The sequence below is a fragment of the Phoca vitulina genome, unplaced genomic scaffold (assembly GCF_004348235.1).
Source record: "Phoca vitulina isolate PV1807 unplaced genomic scaffold, GSC_HSeal_1.0 scaffold39, whole genome shotgun sequence".
Taxonomy (NCBI): domain Eukaryota; kingdom Metazoa; phylum Chordata; class Mammalia; order Carnivora; family Phocidae; genus Phoca; species Phoca vitulina.
Window position 1 is genome coordinate 8,163,440 of NW_022589742.1, and position 14,927 is coordinate 8,178,366.

The following is a 14,927-nucleotide window of genomic DNA, read 5'->3' on the forward strand; positions in this document are numbered from 1 at the left end:
TGCCCCAGAAAGTGTTCTTTTTAATTGCTTTCGAGATAGTTTGTAATTTTACTTTGGTCCAACAAGTATTCTAGGAGCGTATTTCTTAGTTTCCAAGCAGTAACTTTTTGCATTTTAAAAATTATTTATTCAAATTTTATATTTATTTTATATTTTATTTTTTTAAAGATTATTTATTTATTTGAGCGAGAGAGAGAGTGAGAGAGAGCACAAGCTGGAGATGGAGAAACAGACTCCCCAGTGAGCAGGGAGCCTGATGTGGGTTTTAGCCCAGGTCCCCAGGATCATGACCTGAGCCAAAGGCAGACCCAGTGAGCCACCAGGTGCCCCTGTTTTTTATTTTAAATATTTAACATTTAAATATAAAATGTATATTCAAATTTATTATATGTTATGCTCAGAAAAGCTCTTTTTTTATCTTTTAAAACAAATACCGCCTTCCCTCTGTCTCTTCCCTCTTCTCCTTCTGGAAGACTTTTTCAGGATCTCTGCATCTCTTACATTTTCCTTCATGATTTCCTTCGCATGGTATTTTTGGCTTTGTGCTCTGTGATTCTTCTACTTTATCTTCCAGGTTACTCTTTGGGGTCTCAGCAGTGATCATCCCCTCCTTCTGTTCATCTACTGAACTGTCTATTTAGCATTCATGTTGTGTAGTTCCAGAAAGTCTGTTTTTATGCTGCACTCGAATCTCTCTATATGTTCCTATTTTGTTATTCTCGTTGTTGTTCAAGTGATCGTTTGTGTCTCTTCCTGCCAGTCTATCTCTTTAGGCATGTGTTGCTTAGTCAACCTTTTTCTGGGTGCTAGTTGATTGCTGGACCCACAGAGATGGTTATAAAGTATTTTGTTGTCAACCCATAGGGGTCAGCTGAGGCTGGAAGGGATCTCCCAGAGTTTTCCAAGTGCTAGTAGGCCCTCAAGTGGTGGGAAGCCACCTTCTTCCCAGGCCTCTTCACGTGGTCCCTCTCTACACTGACCTGGTCTGTTACTTAACTTTATTTTTTCTTGGCCCCTTGGAGGCCTAAGAGACAGGGGATATAGGTCTGATATTGGTTTCCCAATCTCCTGGTTTCCTTGTGCTGGGCCTTTCTGGCAATGGATTCAGGCTTTGCTCAGCAGTCATGGAAGAAAGCCTGACAACACTTCTTTGCGTGAGATTCCCACAATGTCTAGGTCTTCCCATCCAGCTCTTCTCCAGAGACCCCGATAGCCATTTGGCTGAGAAGAAGCAGGCAGCTTGGAGTTGGAAATGAGAAATAACCCATGCTTAGGTCACCATCTTTCCAGAGCCTGCTGTGGTTTCTTACAAGAAAAGAAAGAAGGGCTTTAAATATGACTGGACCTTGGTTCTATTACTTCCCAGGGGATTGCTTTTTAATAACACATGGCCAATGGCGAAGTTCAGGGTGAAATCGGTATCGGTGTCTGGGTGAAAATAGAGCTACTAAAATATTGCAATAAGGGGTTAAGTAAATAGACAGATAAATAGATACGCACACACACACACACGCACATACACACAAACACACAGTGGCAGTGGGAGGAGCTTAGGAGACTGAGGGTCCAGAAGGTTCATGCCAGAGGATCAGACAAATGTCTGTAATGACTTTAACTAGAAGCACTGAAGAAGTGAGGAGGCCAGCACTCACTGGAATTCCGAGAAGTCACCAGGAAGTGGAAGCTCATAGAGTGATCTGTGAAGCCACACTGTGTGACTTGCCACAGGCTCTTGAGAACAGCGACTTCTGCTTCATTCCCACCTTCCAAGTCTCCCAGTGAGTTTCTCTCAGGGGCAAACGCTACCCTGGAACTACACAGGGAAGGGGCCTCTGGGTAACCTGGTCCTGGCCTTGGTCAGGAGAAGCAGTGGTAGCTGAGCTGAAAACTGACAAAGTAGCACAGTACCCCAGACGAAGACCAAAGAATAGCAGGGGACGGGTGTGGATGCGGCCAAAGAAGCCTCTGGGGAGGACTTTCCTCCCTTTAGTCTCAGTGCCATACCTCTCTTGACGGGCATGCTTTGTTCTAGCTCTCAGAGATGTCCACTAACACCAAAGCTAGAGTGCTACTCGCTAGTCACAGGTACCTGAGCCTTCTTGACCATGTCAGCAAAGACCTGGGATCAAATGCTGCCCGTGCAACTCACTAGCTGTGGGAACCTGAACAGGTAAATTGCTCTTTCTCAGTTCTTTTGTTGTTGTTGTTGTTGTTTTTAATTTAAATTCAATTAGCCAACTTACAGTACATCATTAGTTTCAGATGTAATGTTCAGTGATTCATCAGTTGCGTATAACACCCTGTGCTCATCCCACCGCGTACCCTCCTTCATGCCCATGCTAGACACGTCTCCAAAGGCAAGGGCAACAAAAGTAAAAATGAACTATTGGGGCTTCATCTCAGTCCCTTTCATTATTTGTAAATAAAGGGTGACAATATCTAGCTTTGGAGACAGGTACAAGGATGAAATGACAGTTTATATAAAGTACAGTCTCTTAGTTGCCTCCTGTTTTTGGTCATCAGTCTGGTGCGGGGACCCTCAAAGGGACTCCTCTTTCCCTGGCCTGGTGGCAGTGGGGCAGATCTCCCATCACTGATCTGAGATGCTCTCTCTGGAAGTGCACAGTAGCAAATGCTTGTAGGCTGGGTGATGTGGGGAGGAGGGAGGCTTTATGTCACAAAGGGGAATAAATATGGGGGGAAAGTAACAGGGAACAGTGGTGCTAGACCCTGGCGTCGGGGGAGGGGATGAGAACGTGACAAGGAAAATGACACGGGAGGCTGCGCTGGTAGAAGTGGAATGGGGAAGCGTAAAGAATTCCAGAAGTGGGAAACTGAGTAGGAGAGTCCCTGAGAGAAGAACATGTCCATTCTGTGCCGGGTCAAATCACACCAACTGGGTTACACATACTTTGAAGGGAAGGAAAGTGCAGGTACACGTGTCTCATCGGTAGAAACTCAGCTTGGCATTTGTTAACCATTTGCAAGTTGCTCCTTTTTTTCCCTAAAACGTAACAGCTATTTACAGTACCAGCTGGGGATCAGTGCTCTGTGGGGAGGTAGAAAGCCAAGCCCCAAGCCCTGGAGCTCCAAAGAAGGCTCCAGGCAACTTCCCAAGAAGACAGCGAAGTTGGAGGCGACTTAAACTGGCAGAGGAAGAGGACGATGCTCAGGATCTCTCCTTGTCAAAAGCCTGGGCGAAAAGACAGGGTTGGAGAGCAAAAGAGACGAGTCACAGGCTGGGATCTTTGAAAGGAGATGACGTTTGTGATGGAAAATATTCATTAGGGATCCATGGCTGTGATAGGAAGGGGGGGAGGAGGCAGGACTGGGTAGAGGGTAAAGTTGAAGTGCAGAGCAGGCCCAACAAAGCCTTGGCCAGGCAAACGGGGAGCTCTGGAGTGAGTACTGTCCGTCAGAGAACTTGTGTTGATCCCAAATGGCCAGGCCTCTCTTAGTCACTGGATGTGGCCTGCCCCAGGAAGGGCGTGACCTCAGGTGAGGTCAGGATTCTGGCGCTGAGGCAGATTCTGAAGGAGCTGACATCTAGAGGCGGCTCACCGACCACGCTGCCCACAGGCGGGCAGCAAGCCCCTCCTGGACAGGGAAGCTGGACAGCACGCATCCGTGTCTACTGCACGGAGGGGCAGGTGTTGCTAGAAAGTGAAAGAAAGCCCGATAAGCCCTGAGTGAGGTCTCTTGCTCTTGCTCCAATGCTTGGCTTTATCTTTGGAGAAGTTTTAGAGGCACGAATTATTCCATAACATTTACAAAATAGGCAGCGTCATGTAGTGGAACGAGGTGGGGCTTTGGAAGCAGAAGGTGCTACTTGAGTGTCAATCCTGCGTGTACCGTTTTCCTGTAATCTTCACCTCTCTGAGCTTGTTTCCTCATCTGGAAAATGGAGATAATCATAGTCACTAATTCGGGGTCGCCTTGAATATATAAAGTTGCATGATTTGGATAAATACTACTACGGAGCAAGAAACCCAGTATAGTGAGTAAATGATGTTATGATGATGAGGCTATTTACCATGCTTTGATGTCCTCTGTGCTATGTAACCATGGGGTGGGCATGGGGGACGGTTAGTTTGAGCAGAGTTTAACCCAGTCCTTGTCATCCAGGAGCATACAATCTCAAGGATTCTAGATGCGGGCAAATCAAAGTATGCTAAGTACTTACTACCATATCCAAGAAGTTTTCAACAAGTACAATTGTTCTGTCTGAAATCTTTTCCATTGGTATCGTCACTGTAACCACTAGAAGGGAGGCAAGAGCAGGATTTGAAAACCTTCTGGAAACTGACCTGGGCCAAAGTCTTTTGTGTGTTATTTACTGGGCGAAATGATGGCTAGGTCCCCTGTTTCTGATGTAGAGAAAAACAGGAGCTTGCTGTGAGGAAAAGGCCACCTTTGATTATCTATTCCTCTTGACACAGGAGATTCTTGAATGCTGTGGAATGATAGGGATTCTGGGTGGAAAACCGGTGCTGCCCAGTGATGTCCCTTGTTTGGGAGCGAGACTGAATCCTTGAACAAGCCGTAGCTCATTATTTCCTTCTTTGCTGGACACGAAAGTGATAAAACATTTAAAGATGTTCATTCTCTCTCTCTTTTTTAAAGTTTGTTTACTTTTTTTAGTAGTCTCTACATCCAGTGTGGGGCTCGAACTCACAACCCTGAAATCGAGAGTTGCACGCTCTTCTGACTGAGACAGCCAGGCGTCCCTAAAGATGTCCATTCTTGACTGGCATCCCAACAACACGTTATAATGTTCCAAATGTTCAATTTCAAGAGAGGCAGAAAATCCCATTTAAGTAGATTGGAAAGGTCTTCGTATTAAGCTGTTTTGGAATAAATCACTGATATCTCTCTGTCATAACTGGCACCCACTCTAAAAACCCATTCTGGTCTGTAACAAGGCCAAGGAACGGAGACCACTGGGTCCCAAAATGGTTCTAGAACTTGCATTTCAGTCATCTCTTGCCGTGTGTAACAGTTTACCCCAAAATGGACTGGCTTAAAACAACCATTTTGCACATAAATCTGTGGGTTGGGAATTTGGGCAGGGTGCAGCAAGACTGGCTCTTCGCTCCATGAAGTCTGGGGCCTGTCACCTCAAAAGGCTGGAAGCTGGCTGGGACAGCTTGACTGGGGTCCTCTGTCTGGCATTTTGTTCTTGCCATCAGCTGGGTTCCTCACAACACATGTCTCAGGGTGTCTGCCTTCTTATATGGTACCTGGCTCCCTCCAGGGACAAAACGAAGCTGCCAAATCCCTTAAGGGCTAGGCCTTGAACTGGCACAGCATCACTTTGGCCACATTCTATTGGTAAAAACAAGTCATGAGGCCAGCCTGGATTCAAGGGGACTTTACCTCTAGAGGGTGGAGTGGCGTATGCCTATAGGATTAGGAGAAATTTTTGGTCACTATTCTACTTACCATTTCTGCATAGCTTATTGCCCTAAAACTTAGCAGCTGAAAACATCCATTTAATTTGGCTCAGAATTTTACAGGCTAGGGATTTGAGAAGGGCTCCCCCGAATGGTTCTCCACTGAGGGGTCTCTCGCCAGGTTGCGGTCAGATGTCATGTGGTGGTTTGGGCTAGACACCCAAGACGGGTCTCTTGCTTGGCCGGCAATCAACGATGGCTGTTGGTTGGGAGCCCAGCTAACAGTGTCAGCCAGAGAGTCTAGAGGTGAACTCGCCAGCATGCCTTTCTCAGAGTAGGCAGATTTCATGCATGCGGCTGGCTGGCTTACCCCAGAGCAGACATCCCAAGAGGGCCAGGCAGAAGCTGCATGGCCTTTTCTAACCTAGCCTGAGAGTAATAGAGCATCACTGCTGCCATACTCTATAGATTGAAACAGTTACAAGCTTACCCAGCATCAAGGGGGAGAGGTCAGAGTGCCCAGTGGCCATGTTTTAAAACTGCCACAGTGACCATCTTTGGAGATGATCTTACCTAACTCTTTCATCACAGAAATCCACAACTCAAGATTCCGATCGAAAGCAATCTTAACGGGTGATGGAGATGAACACTGTAGAGTTTGAATCAGAAATGAATGCCTTTCAGAGCTCTAGCATTTGGATCTCAAAGTTCAGATTGCTAAGATGTGAGCTTAAAAAATGAAAGTGATTTCCAACTCCTAGATCTTGGCCCAGTGGGCCTTTCTTTATCTCAAGTACCCTGGCTTCAAGTGTGGCTTTTGCCAGGCTGCCTCCTTTTGACCAGCTTTCTGCTGTGAAGTGTTTTTGCAAATGAAAAACACATTTGGTCCAGTGAGAAGAAGTCTTGTCACTAAAACATCTAATTTGGTGGTGCCTGATGACAATGGCTTTACACTCAGCCAGTCCAAACCTGCCAGGAAAGAGCCCTAAGTGTATCTGCCCTCCGTGCCCCGATTCACCCCAACCTTACCCTCTAGCACAGACAGTGGAAGCATGTGGCATCTTGCCCAGAAACACTGCTCAGAGCTGCCGGGGGGATGAGCAAACCTGGAATCCAGAGGCTGGTGTCTTGAGGCATTGGAGGACTGGCATGAAACAGACACCAGAAAGATGATAGGGCCAAGAGAACGAAACTCTCAGGACTTTTCCCACTTTCCTTCCAAAGACTCAAGCCTCCGCCCCTTCCTCTGGAAAACCCCCAGACCTCTGTAGAGGTGTGGCCATGCAGCATTTTGCCTTAGCCTATTGCTTTCATTCCAGGACCAAGCCACTCAACTCCACCAGACACCCCCCGTGCCCCATGTTTTATCAGATATATGGAGCTCTCTCTCATAGGATGGGCAGAGACAGGATGGACAGGACCATGTTACCATAGTGACAAGGCAGCGAGAAGTGAAGGGATCAGGTAGTGTCAATTGCTAGGCTTTGAAAAGTGAAGGCACTTCTACCTTGGTGGGAAGGGGCAGAAGGATCCGGGTGGGAAAGAGGAAGTGCTCCAGACTGAGCCGGGGCTTCACTGAGATGCTTCAAGACTACTCCATTTGGTTGTGGGGGAAAGACTACCTCCTGAATGGCCTCATGCAGATGGCAGATCCTCTTCCAGCTGACCATCCCGAGTTACCAAGTAGCGCGGGGCACTGGCGCATGCCTTTTTCTGAGACAATACCAACAACATTCTGTTCATATTAAACACAGGGCTTTGAAAAGGGGAAAGCCCCATGGTTTCTACAAAAGAGGCTGCCCATGACCTCCCTAGTAGGGTCTTCAGCTTTATTTAGGTGAGACTGCCTATCCTGGCACTTCATAATCCTTGGTCTCTGGCACAAATGCACGCACTTAGGATGTCACTGATTTGCCCCCGTATGGACACATGTCACTGTATTGTTCTTGCCTGCGGTGTCTGTTTTCTTTATCTTCTGATCATTTCTTTTGCGGGGTGGTTTATGGTGAAAGAAACACACTTTACCTATTTGTGTTCATGGATAGACAGATTCCACTAATACTCTCAAATAGACATCTCCACTCGTCTGAATCATATTAACTAACCCAGGTTTACTCATATGTTAATGAACTAGTGTTCTTCAAGGAACAGGGTGATATCTGGCTTCCAGGAAAGTTACCTTTGCTGGAGGTGGCCATTGGTAACAGGGTTTGGAGGGGAAGGGGAAAGTCTTATCTGCGCTGAGAACTTTCCTGGAAATCTGGAAATGTTAATGTGGCAGGAAAGCTGAGGTACTCAGGACAGACATAAGTATCATGCTTATTATTTCCCAAGATAGAGACTGACCCTTTTCCTAAAAGAAGGTCTTGTCGCTTATTGGGGGTATGTGGACAAAGAAAATGTTCTGTGTACGCAAGAGGGGTGTGTGTGTGTGTGTGTGTGTGTGTGTGTACACATACATGTGTGTTTGAATGTGCTGAGTTAAGGGAGTTTGAAAAGTTTTAGGGGTTTAGGACCAGCAGATAGATCCAGTAAAAATGTTCTCCCCCCCACCTTTCAAGAGGCTGATAGGAGGGTTGAGAGACCATGTGGTCTAATAGAGGAGCACTGTCTAAAATGACAGACTCAACTCGTGTCCTATCCTGGCTCTCCTAGTTTTTTTTTTGTCCAGGCTTCTTCACTTACCAGCTGTGTGACCTCCAGGCAACTTACTTAACCTCTCTGAGCTGCAATTTTCTCTCACTTGTACAATGGAAATAGCGATACCAACACTTCCTAGGGCTGTTGTAAAGATGAAATAAGATAATGATGTAAAGATTTTAGTGTGCTGCTTGATGGAAGGTGGGCACTAAATCCAAGGTAACCGACTATTGGGTGTACACTATCTAAGGACTCTACCATCTTCCTCTCCAGCTTTCCTCTAAACTCATCCAAGTCTCCACCCCCCCTTTGATTTCCCGTCATTTGAAGAGAAATTCCTTCTTTCCCAAAGTACTGGTATTAATTAATGGTCTAACCTTGGGTTGGGTAATCACATTGTGTCATCAGCCTCCCGATTATTAGATATAATTTACAGGAAAAACAGACCTGAAATTCCTCCCAGCCCGAGGACGGAGGCTGCAAATTGAGTTTAGAGGGATGCTGACCTTTAGACCCCGGCTGGCTTGGGAGGCAGCCCATTCTCCTGGTCTTGAAAGCCACAGCAGGCTCTTGTAATTGAGTTACCGCCTGGGATTCAGTGGGACTAATCCATCTATATGATTTCTTTGCCTGGTTTAATGCCATTAACGAAACCGAATTAAGGAGCGGGTGGAGTTGGGTGGGACGAGAGGAAACGGATTTTCTGCGTGGGAGTCGCTGCCGAGTCTCCACCGCCAGGCTGGAGCCTCTGGTCTGATTAATGGACGGCTCTGAGGACCAAGTCATGTTAGCGTCCAGGTCACCCCCGCCCCTCAACCGTGCGCCGAGCTTCTGGGTACCCGCGCGGCCAAAAAGGGGCCCTCACGGAAAGGGTTTCCCAGATCGCCCCAGGGTTGATTCCTGAGTACTCTGTCCCCCATCCCCCCTCCTTGGCCCTTTCTCTCTCCTCAGTCGCCCCCTTTTGTACAATTTTCGAGCAGTTTTCCTTCCAGTTCAAATCTTCAGGGACCTTCCCTATGTTTTGTCACTAGCGTGCCCCAGGCGACATGCCGATCCCACTTATCCCTCCCTCTCCAGCACTCGCCCCCCCCACCCCCGCCCAGTGCCACCTCACTCCGTTTGCTTGGGGTTGGCTATCCTGGATGGTGGGCACTCTTCGCGCCCAGTTTGCCAACCAGAGCGATCAGCCCTAGGAGGAGGGGCCTGCGTGAGGGGGTGGGGGTGGGAGGTGGCAGCCGCCGCGGTCAGTTTCACTGTCTGCCCTAGTGACACCCAGATCCCAGCGCGCCCTTCTCCCTGCCGGGAGAGCCCGGCTGTCTCAACTTGGGCAGCTGGCGGGAGGCGAGGAGTCGCCGACTTCCCGGACTGAGATTCCACCGTTCGGTGCAGGCAGTTGCCAACAGCGGAGTCCCCAAAGCGTAGGTGACGACGAGCGCGGGCCCGGGCAGCGCTGCGGGGACGACAGGTGCTGGGAGCAGAGGGGCTAACCGGGACGGGCTGGGGGGTGCGACGGGCTTCGATCTCGGCGGCCGACGGTGCGAGCCCGCTCCGGCGGCGCCCGCGGGCCCGGCCTGCCCAGGAGGGGCCGGGGAGTAGAGGGACGCCCGGCCGCCACGCTTGCCCGCTCTCCGCTGGGCTCGCCGGGGTTTTGCCAACCGGCGGCTGACGTCGGCGCGCCCCTGCCGAGCTCTCCTTTTACTACAGCCGGCAGGCGGCTCCGTGCGGGCCCCGCCCTCGCCGGCCCCCGCCCCCCGCGTGCCCACACCTTGCCGTTTATATAGAATGCGCCGCGGGCTGAATTCGCGGCTCTCTGGGACCGGAGAGTTCTTGGGAAGGAGAGCGCGAGCGAGGGAGCGGGCGAGCTCCGAGGGGGTGTGGGTGTAGGGAGAGAGCAGGTAAGGGCCATCGGTTCCCGCTCCTCCGCTCGCGAGCCACTCGGGCCCCCCTTTTGGCAAAATAACAGCAACCTGAAAATTGATTAAACAGAAAGAAAGAGGCGACCCTCCCCTCTCGATTCTCCGCGGGCAAGGAGCTGCGCGGCTCTGCGGTGTAACAGGCTCACACGTTGCTCATCACATGTTCAAACATTTCCCTTTCGGGGAGGCTCGTTATTTTTAAGTGAATATTTTCGTCTTTGTTTTGATTTTTTTTCAGCCTTCCTCGGGTTTTTATTTTGATTGAGTTGGCGGCCCGCAGCGGATTGAGAGAGGCGGGGGGAAAGCAGCCCGCCGGTGCGCGGGCAGCCCACCCAGGCAATTCCCCGCGCGGCCCGCGCCGGCCCGGCGAGCGGCCCGCGCGGAGCCCGGGGAGGCCGGCGGCGGAGCCGGGAGCCCCGGCCGCACCTCTCGGCGGCCCCGGGGGTGGCGAGCGCGGCCCTGGGCGGGCGGGCGGGCGCGGAGGGAGCGCCGCGCCGCTTTGTCTCTTCACTTCTTGAGCAAGGCGAGCGGCTCCTCCCGCGGCCGGCCGCTCGGGCTCGCGGCGGCGGCGACGGCGGCGGCGGCGGCTCCTCCTTCACCCCTCTCCTTTCCTCCCCACTCTCTCGTAGGCAGCGGCGGCGGCGGCAGCGGTGGGGAAAAGCGGATCCCGCCCCGAGCCACACCGAGGGGAGCTCGCGGTCGCGACTTGCCGCCCTAAGCACTCTCCGAAGTCCGGCCCGCTCGGCGAGGACTTCTGTCTCCTGGGCGACCCTTGTCAAGCAAGCTGGGATCTATGAGTGGAAAGGTGACCAAGCCCAAAGAGGAGAAAGATGCTTCTAAGGGTAAGCCCGCCCGCCCAGTCCGCCGGCTTCCCTTCCCTTGGTTTCCCTCGCCCCCTCGCGTGCGCGCCGCCCTTCGGCGGCTCCCTGCCTCCCTGCCGGAGCCTAAGCTGCCCGTGACCTCTGCGACCCCGGGCGAGAAAGGAGGGGGGGGGGGGGGCCCGCGGGGGGGGGGGGGGGGCTGGGGTTGCACCACTTTCCCTCCTTCCTCGTGGAATTGTCGCCCCGCGAGTGCCTCCAGCCTCTTCCACTCCCCCTCTGGACGCACCGTGGTGGCGCTGCGGGCGACCCGAGCTGCTGCAGCCCGGAGCGCCAGGAACAGCGCTGCCTGCTACGGGCCGGCCGCCTGTCTGTGCGAGTGCATGTGTGTGCGTGTGCACGAGTGTACATATGTGTGCTGCGCGGGTGCAACATGGTGACATACTCAGGAATCTGCCCCACTCTCAGAAACCCAAGCTCGAATCCACCTTCAACCCCCTCTCCCCGCCCCCAATGCAAACAAAGAGCCTGGCCGAGACGCAAAACCCCTCCCCCCACGCTCCTTTCCCCCTCACACCCCCTATTCCCCAACTCTCTACCCCCTCCCCAGAAGGCAGGAGCTTGCAACCTTCGACACGCCGCGTGCAAAAGTGAGCAATCCTGGTGCCCCGGCGCCGCCCGCGCTGCGCCTCAGCAGCGCAGCCTCGCCAAGCCCCCGGAGAACAAAGGCTGTTGTCCCCTTGCCACTAGTGCCCAGCGGGAGCGGGCCTCCGCGGGAGGGGACAGTCCCCTCCCTCCGCTTTCTGGGGTTCAGCCACCTGGCCCGGGGCACCCGGCCGCCGGTCCCCCGGAGTGTGCATCTCGGCCTGGGGCCTCCCACCGGCGGGTTGGGGAGGCGCAGCAGAGCAGGGCTCACACCCGGGAGAACTCAGAAGAAGGAAGGGGGGGTCCTCCTGACCCCCGCCAGCACTAGCCTTTGCCTTGCTAAGGACCCGGCTTAGCTCTGGAATGTAAGCTGGAGACGAGCATCCTTGGAGCTCCGGGTGCAGGGAGAGGCGCAGAGAGGGGTGTGGTAAGAGCAGTTGGGAAACGGCAGGTGCCTTAGAAGCAAGTGTCCGGAATGGTTACAGAGCAGACGCCGGAGTGGGCTGGACCGGTTCTGAGGGCCCCAGGAGCGCTGATCCGCAGCGACCCGCACCGAGTCCACGCTGCAGAAATGGGACTGCAGGGAGGGAGCCCCAGCTTTCGTTCACGGGGCCCTAATTCCTCCCTGCACCCTGGGGCCCCCTTCCCTCCCACTCCTGTCCCTATTCCTTTTTCTCATCTCCTCCTTCTCGCCTCTCCCCATCTCAGAGCTTTCTCTCCCCGGGAGATTCTAGGGCAGCACCAGCCCTCCCCCGCTGAAAGTTGTCAAAAGTCTTCAGCTCAGGGCCTTTATCCTTGTTTCTAAATGGAGTCGATCTCTTCCAATTAGGCAAAGCGTTGAGGAAAGGCTGGCAAGTTTGTGTGTCTGTGTCCGGGGGTATAGGTCTGTTGTCCTAAGGGTCAGTGTTGCCACTGGCCTGGCTTCAGGCCAGAGTTCAGCCCCTCCGGACCCACTTCATAGGTGCTGGCTGTTTGAGGTGCGCAGATGAATTGAAACAGTCACTTAGAAAGTAGAACTCTGGGTGTACATTTCCAGAGCTTTCCTCATTGTGGTTTGTCTTAAACAGGCATTCATAGGTTTAAGAGAAAATGACTTCAGATTCGTTAAAAGGTTTTGTTTTGCCATGAGGGCCCAGAGAGGTAACAGCAATGGAAGATTGTAGCACCAAACTGATCTAGTCCAGTGATTCCCCTTCTGAATCTGGGAGTACTTCGGGTTTGTTTCTAGAACTTTGGTTCCTGATTTCCAGCAGGTGGTTACCTAAGGTTTATTTCAGGCTGCCTTTGGGAGGGCCCTGAATCCAAATTCATTCATGGAAAGTGAGTTGCTCTTTTAGGAATATAATTTGCAATTGTCCAGAATGGAGTAACAAGTCTGGAAACATTAGGACAGGTCTCTGTAACTCAATGATGAAAATTTTTACTAGGCGCATGTCGTAACATTTTCTCATGTTGACTCACCACACTTGAAACCGAATACCTCTCTGTAGGAATTATGTAATTAGCACTTGGAATTATGGTTGAAATTAGAAGAAATTAAAGTAATTTTATAAGACAACTTTTAAGAAGGGAGTTTACTTTCCCGAGGAGATGGGAATCTTATGGATGCTGAGAGCGGAGTTCCATTTCTGCCTCTGTTGGTTGTTGAATTTAGAGCATTTTGAAAATAGTCAATGCGTAATAGTTAGCTTTTTATCCTTTCAAGTATGTTAAAAGCCTTATGTGACCAACTTTGAAAGACTACTTTTTATGTTAGAGATGAAAGATAGCAGGTCTTATTTCTATTTTAACCAATAAAGTTTTCCGACCATATTCATGAAGAGGTTTGGTTATTTACAAATTTCCTATGTATGGGTCATTTTTGAATTTTTTTTTTTAAGCTTAAGGGACTCATGAGCACACTCTTTGCAACATGGCAAGACACAGGATTGAACATTTAATAGATACTTTGAATATACACACATTTGATTTTGAACAACAGTGTGACAATGATTGAATCAAGTCAATTATTTGAATGAATTTCATAATCTGTTTCAGAGCCTACTGTTTATTTAAATTCAGCCTCCCACCCCATCATCTGGGGTTCATGCCCACAGCCTGGAAGACTATAATATAGTGTTTCTAGAGTTCTTAAAGCACAGATAGTAGGTAATCAGTAAGTTATTTCATGCTGCTGAATGAAATTTGGCTTTCAGACACACAAATTGCCGATTGTCTTTAAATGACATTTTCTTCAACTCATTGAGGGTAAGACCAGTCTCAGTGATGGGCAGTGATCTTTTTGATAATCTTTTCAATAACGTAGTGAGATGAGATGGTCTGTCCTCTTTGTTGGGGGGGAGGGTGGGAATCTTGATTTTGTTTGAAACTATGAAAATGGCCTCTTGTGTAGCAAATCACCTTTTGTGCATTTCTTTAGGCTTTACATAAACTTTTAATTTGGCAGATATGTATATAGTTAGCAGCACTCAGCTTCTGAACAGGAGGACCTATTTCCATTTCAGGGAAGAAGAAAGCATAACATTTGTTTGTTCAAGTCGATATTCACTTAGCTTTGACTCACTCTTCTCTACCTTGTCACATACAATCTTCTCGGCAGTTCTCTGTTGGAAAAGCACTCAGTTAAGGCTGGGTCTGGTTTCCTGCAACTGTGTTATGTGGCATTCAGAAAACGTGTAGCCTGCTCCAGATAAAACCAAATGCATCCCTGGACTGAGTAAAAGGGCTAGCCAGTTCTCGATTTCAAAGCTGCCATTTGGCTTGTAGCTACCTGTTTGGAGTTGGGTATGTGTTTTCAACCACCTTTTCCCCTTGTGCTTATGTAGAGCCATCTCAACCAGGCAAGTTTCAAGGCCCCGTGATGTGGGCTGTGGGTTCTCTTGGAGAGACAGTCGGTAATAGCGGTCAGGCTGGGCTTCTGCTGGCTGCTGGGGATGGAGGACAATTCCACGCATAGTGCAGGAAACCAGCCACTTGCACAGCTATTGCTGTACTTGGTTGTGGTGCCAGCATGCTTTTATGGGTACGGCTCATTTTCTGCTCCTTTCCTGGCCGTTCCCAATAGCCTGTCTAACCATACCTAAGGATGGGGCATTGTGGTCAGGCAGCCAGCATATCAAGTACTGAACCCCGAATGCCATTCCCAAAGATCATCTTGGTCTTGGTGGTTTGCTGTAATAGCTTCCGTCAAGTGTCTTTCTCGGATTTGGGCCAGGCAAAGCAGGTGCTTGGAGGTATTTTACCCACAAGAAATCATGACGTTGGTGACTTCTTACTAAAAACTAACAGTCATAATCTACCTATTACTCATGTAGGGACTTGATTTTTTTCACCTTGTGGATAAATCCTCATGGACCAGTGGTTTTATGGAGTGTCATAAACCCCATGTTTTCTTCTATGCTGAGGATAGTGGTCACCGCCTTGGTGAGGGTGTGTGGCCAAGGAGATCTCGAATCAGAAATGTCAGTCTGTTCTTGGGGATAGGTGCAGAAGAGGAGTGCACAGTGCCCACCCCC

At 50.4% G+C, this 14,927-nt stretch overlaps 1 protein-coding gene across 1 annotated transcript in view; it reads left to right on the top strand.

Moving 5' to 3' along the window:
• The first annotated feature begins 9,844 nt into the window (after window positions 1–9,844).
• FGF13 (fibroblast growth factor 13) overlaps window positions 9,845–14,927 on the top strand; it is a 474,294-nt gene continuing 469,211 nt past the window's right edge. Inside the window, exons 1-2 of the mRNA XM_032428191.1 lie at window positions 9,845–9,928; window positions 10,579–10,791. Of these exons, the coding sequence (XP_032284082.1) occupies window positions 10,743–10,791 (49 nt within the window). The 5' untranslated portion in view covers window positions 9,845–9,928; window positions 10,579–10,742. The remainder of the gene's footprint in view (window positions 9,929–10,578; window positions 10,792–14,927) is intronic.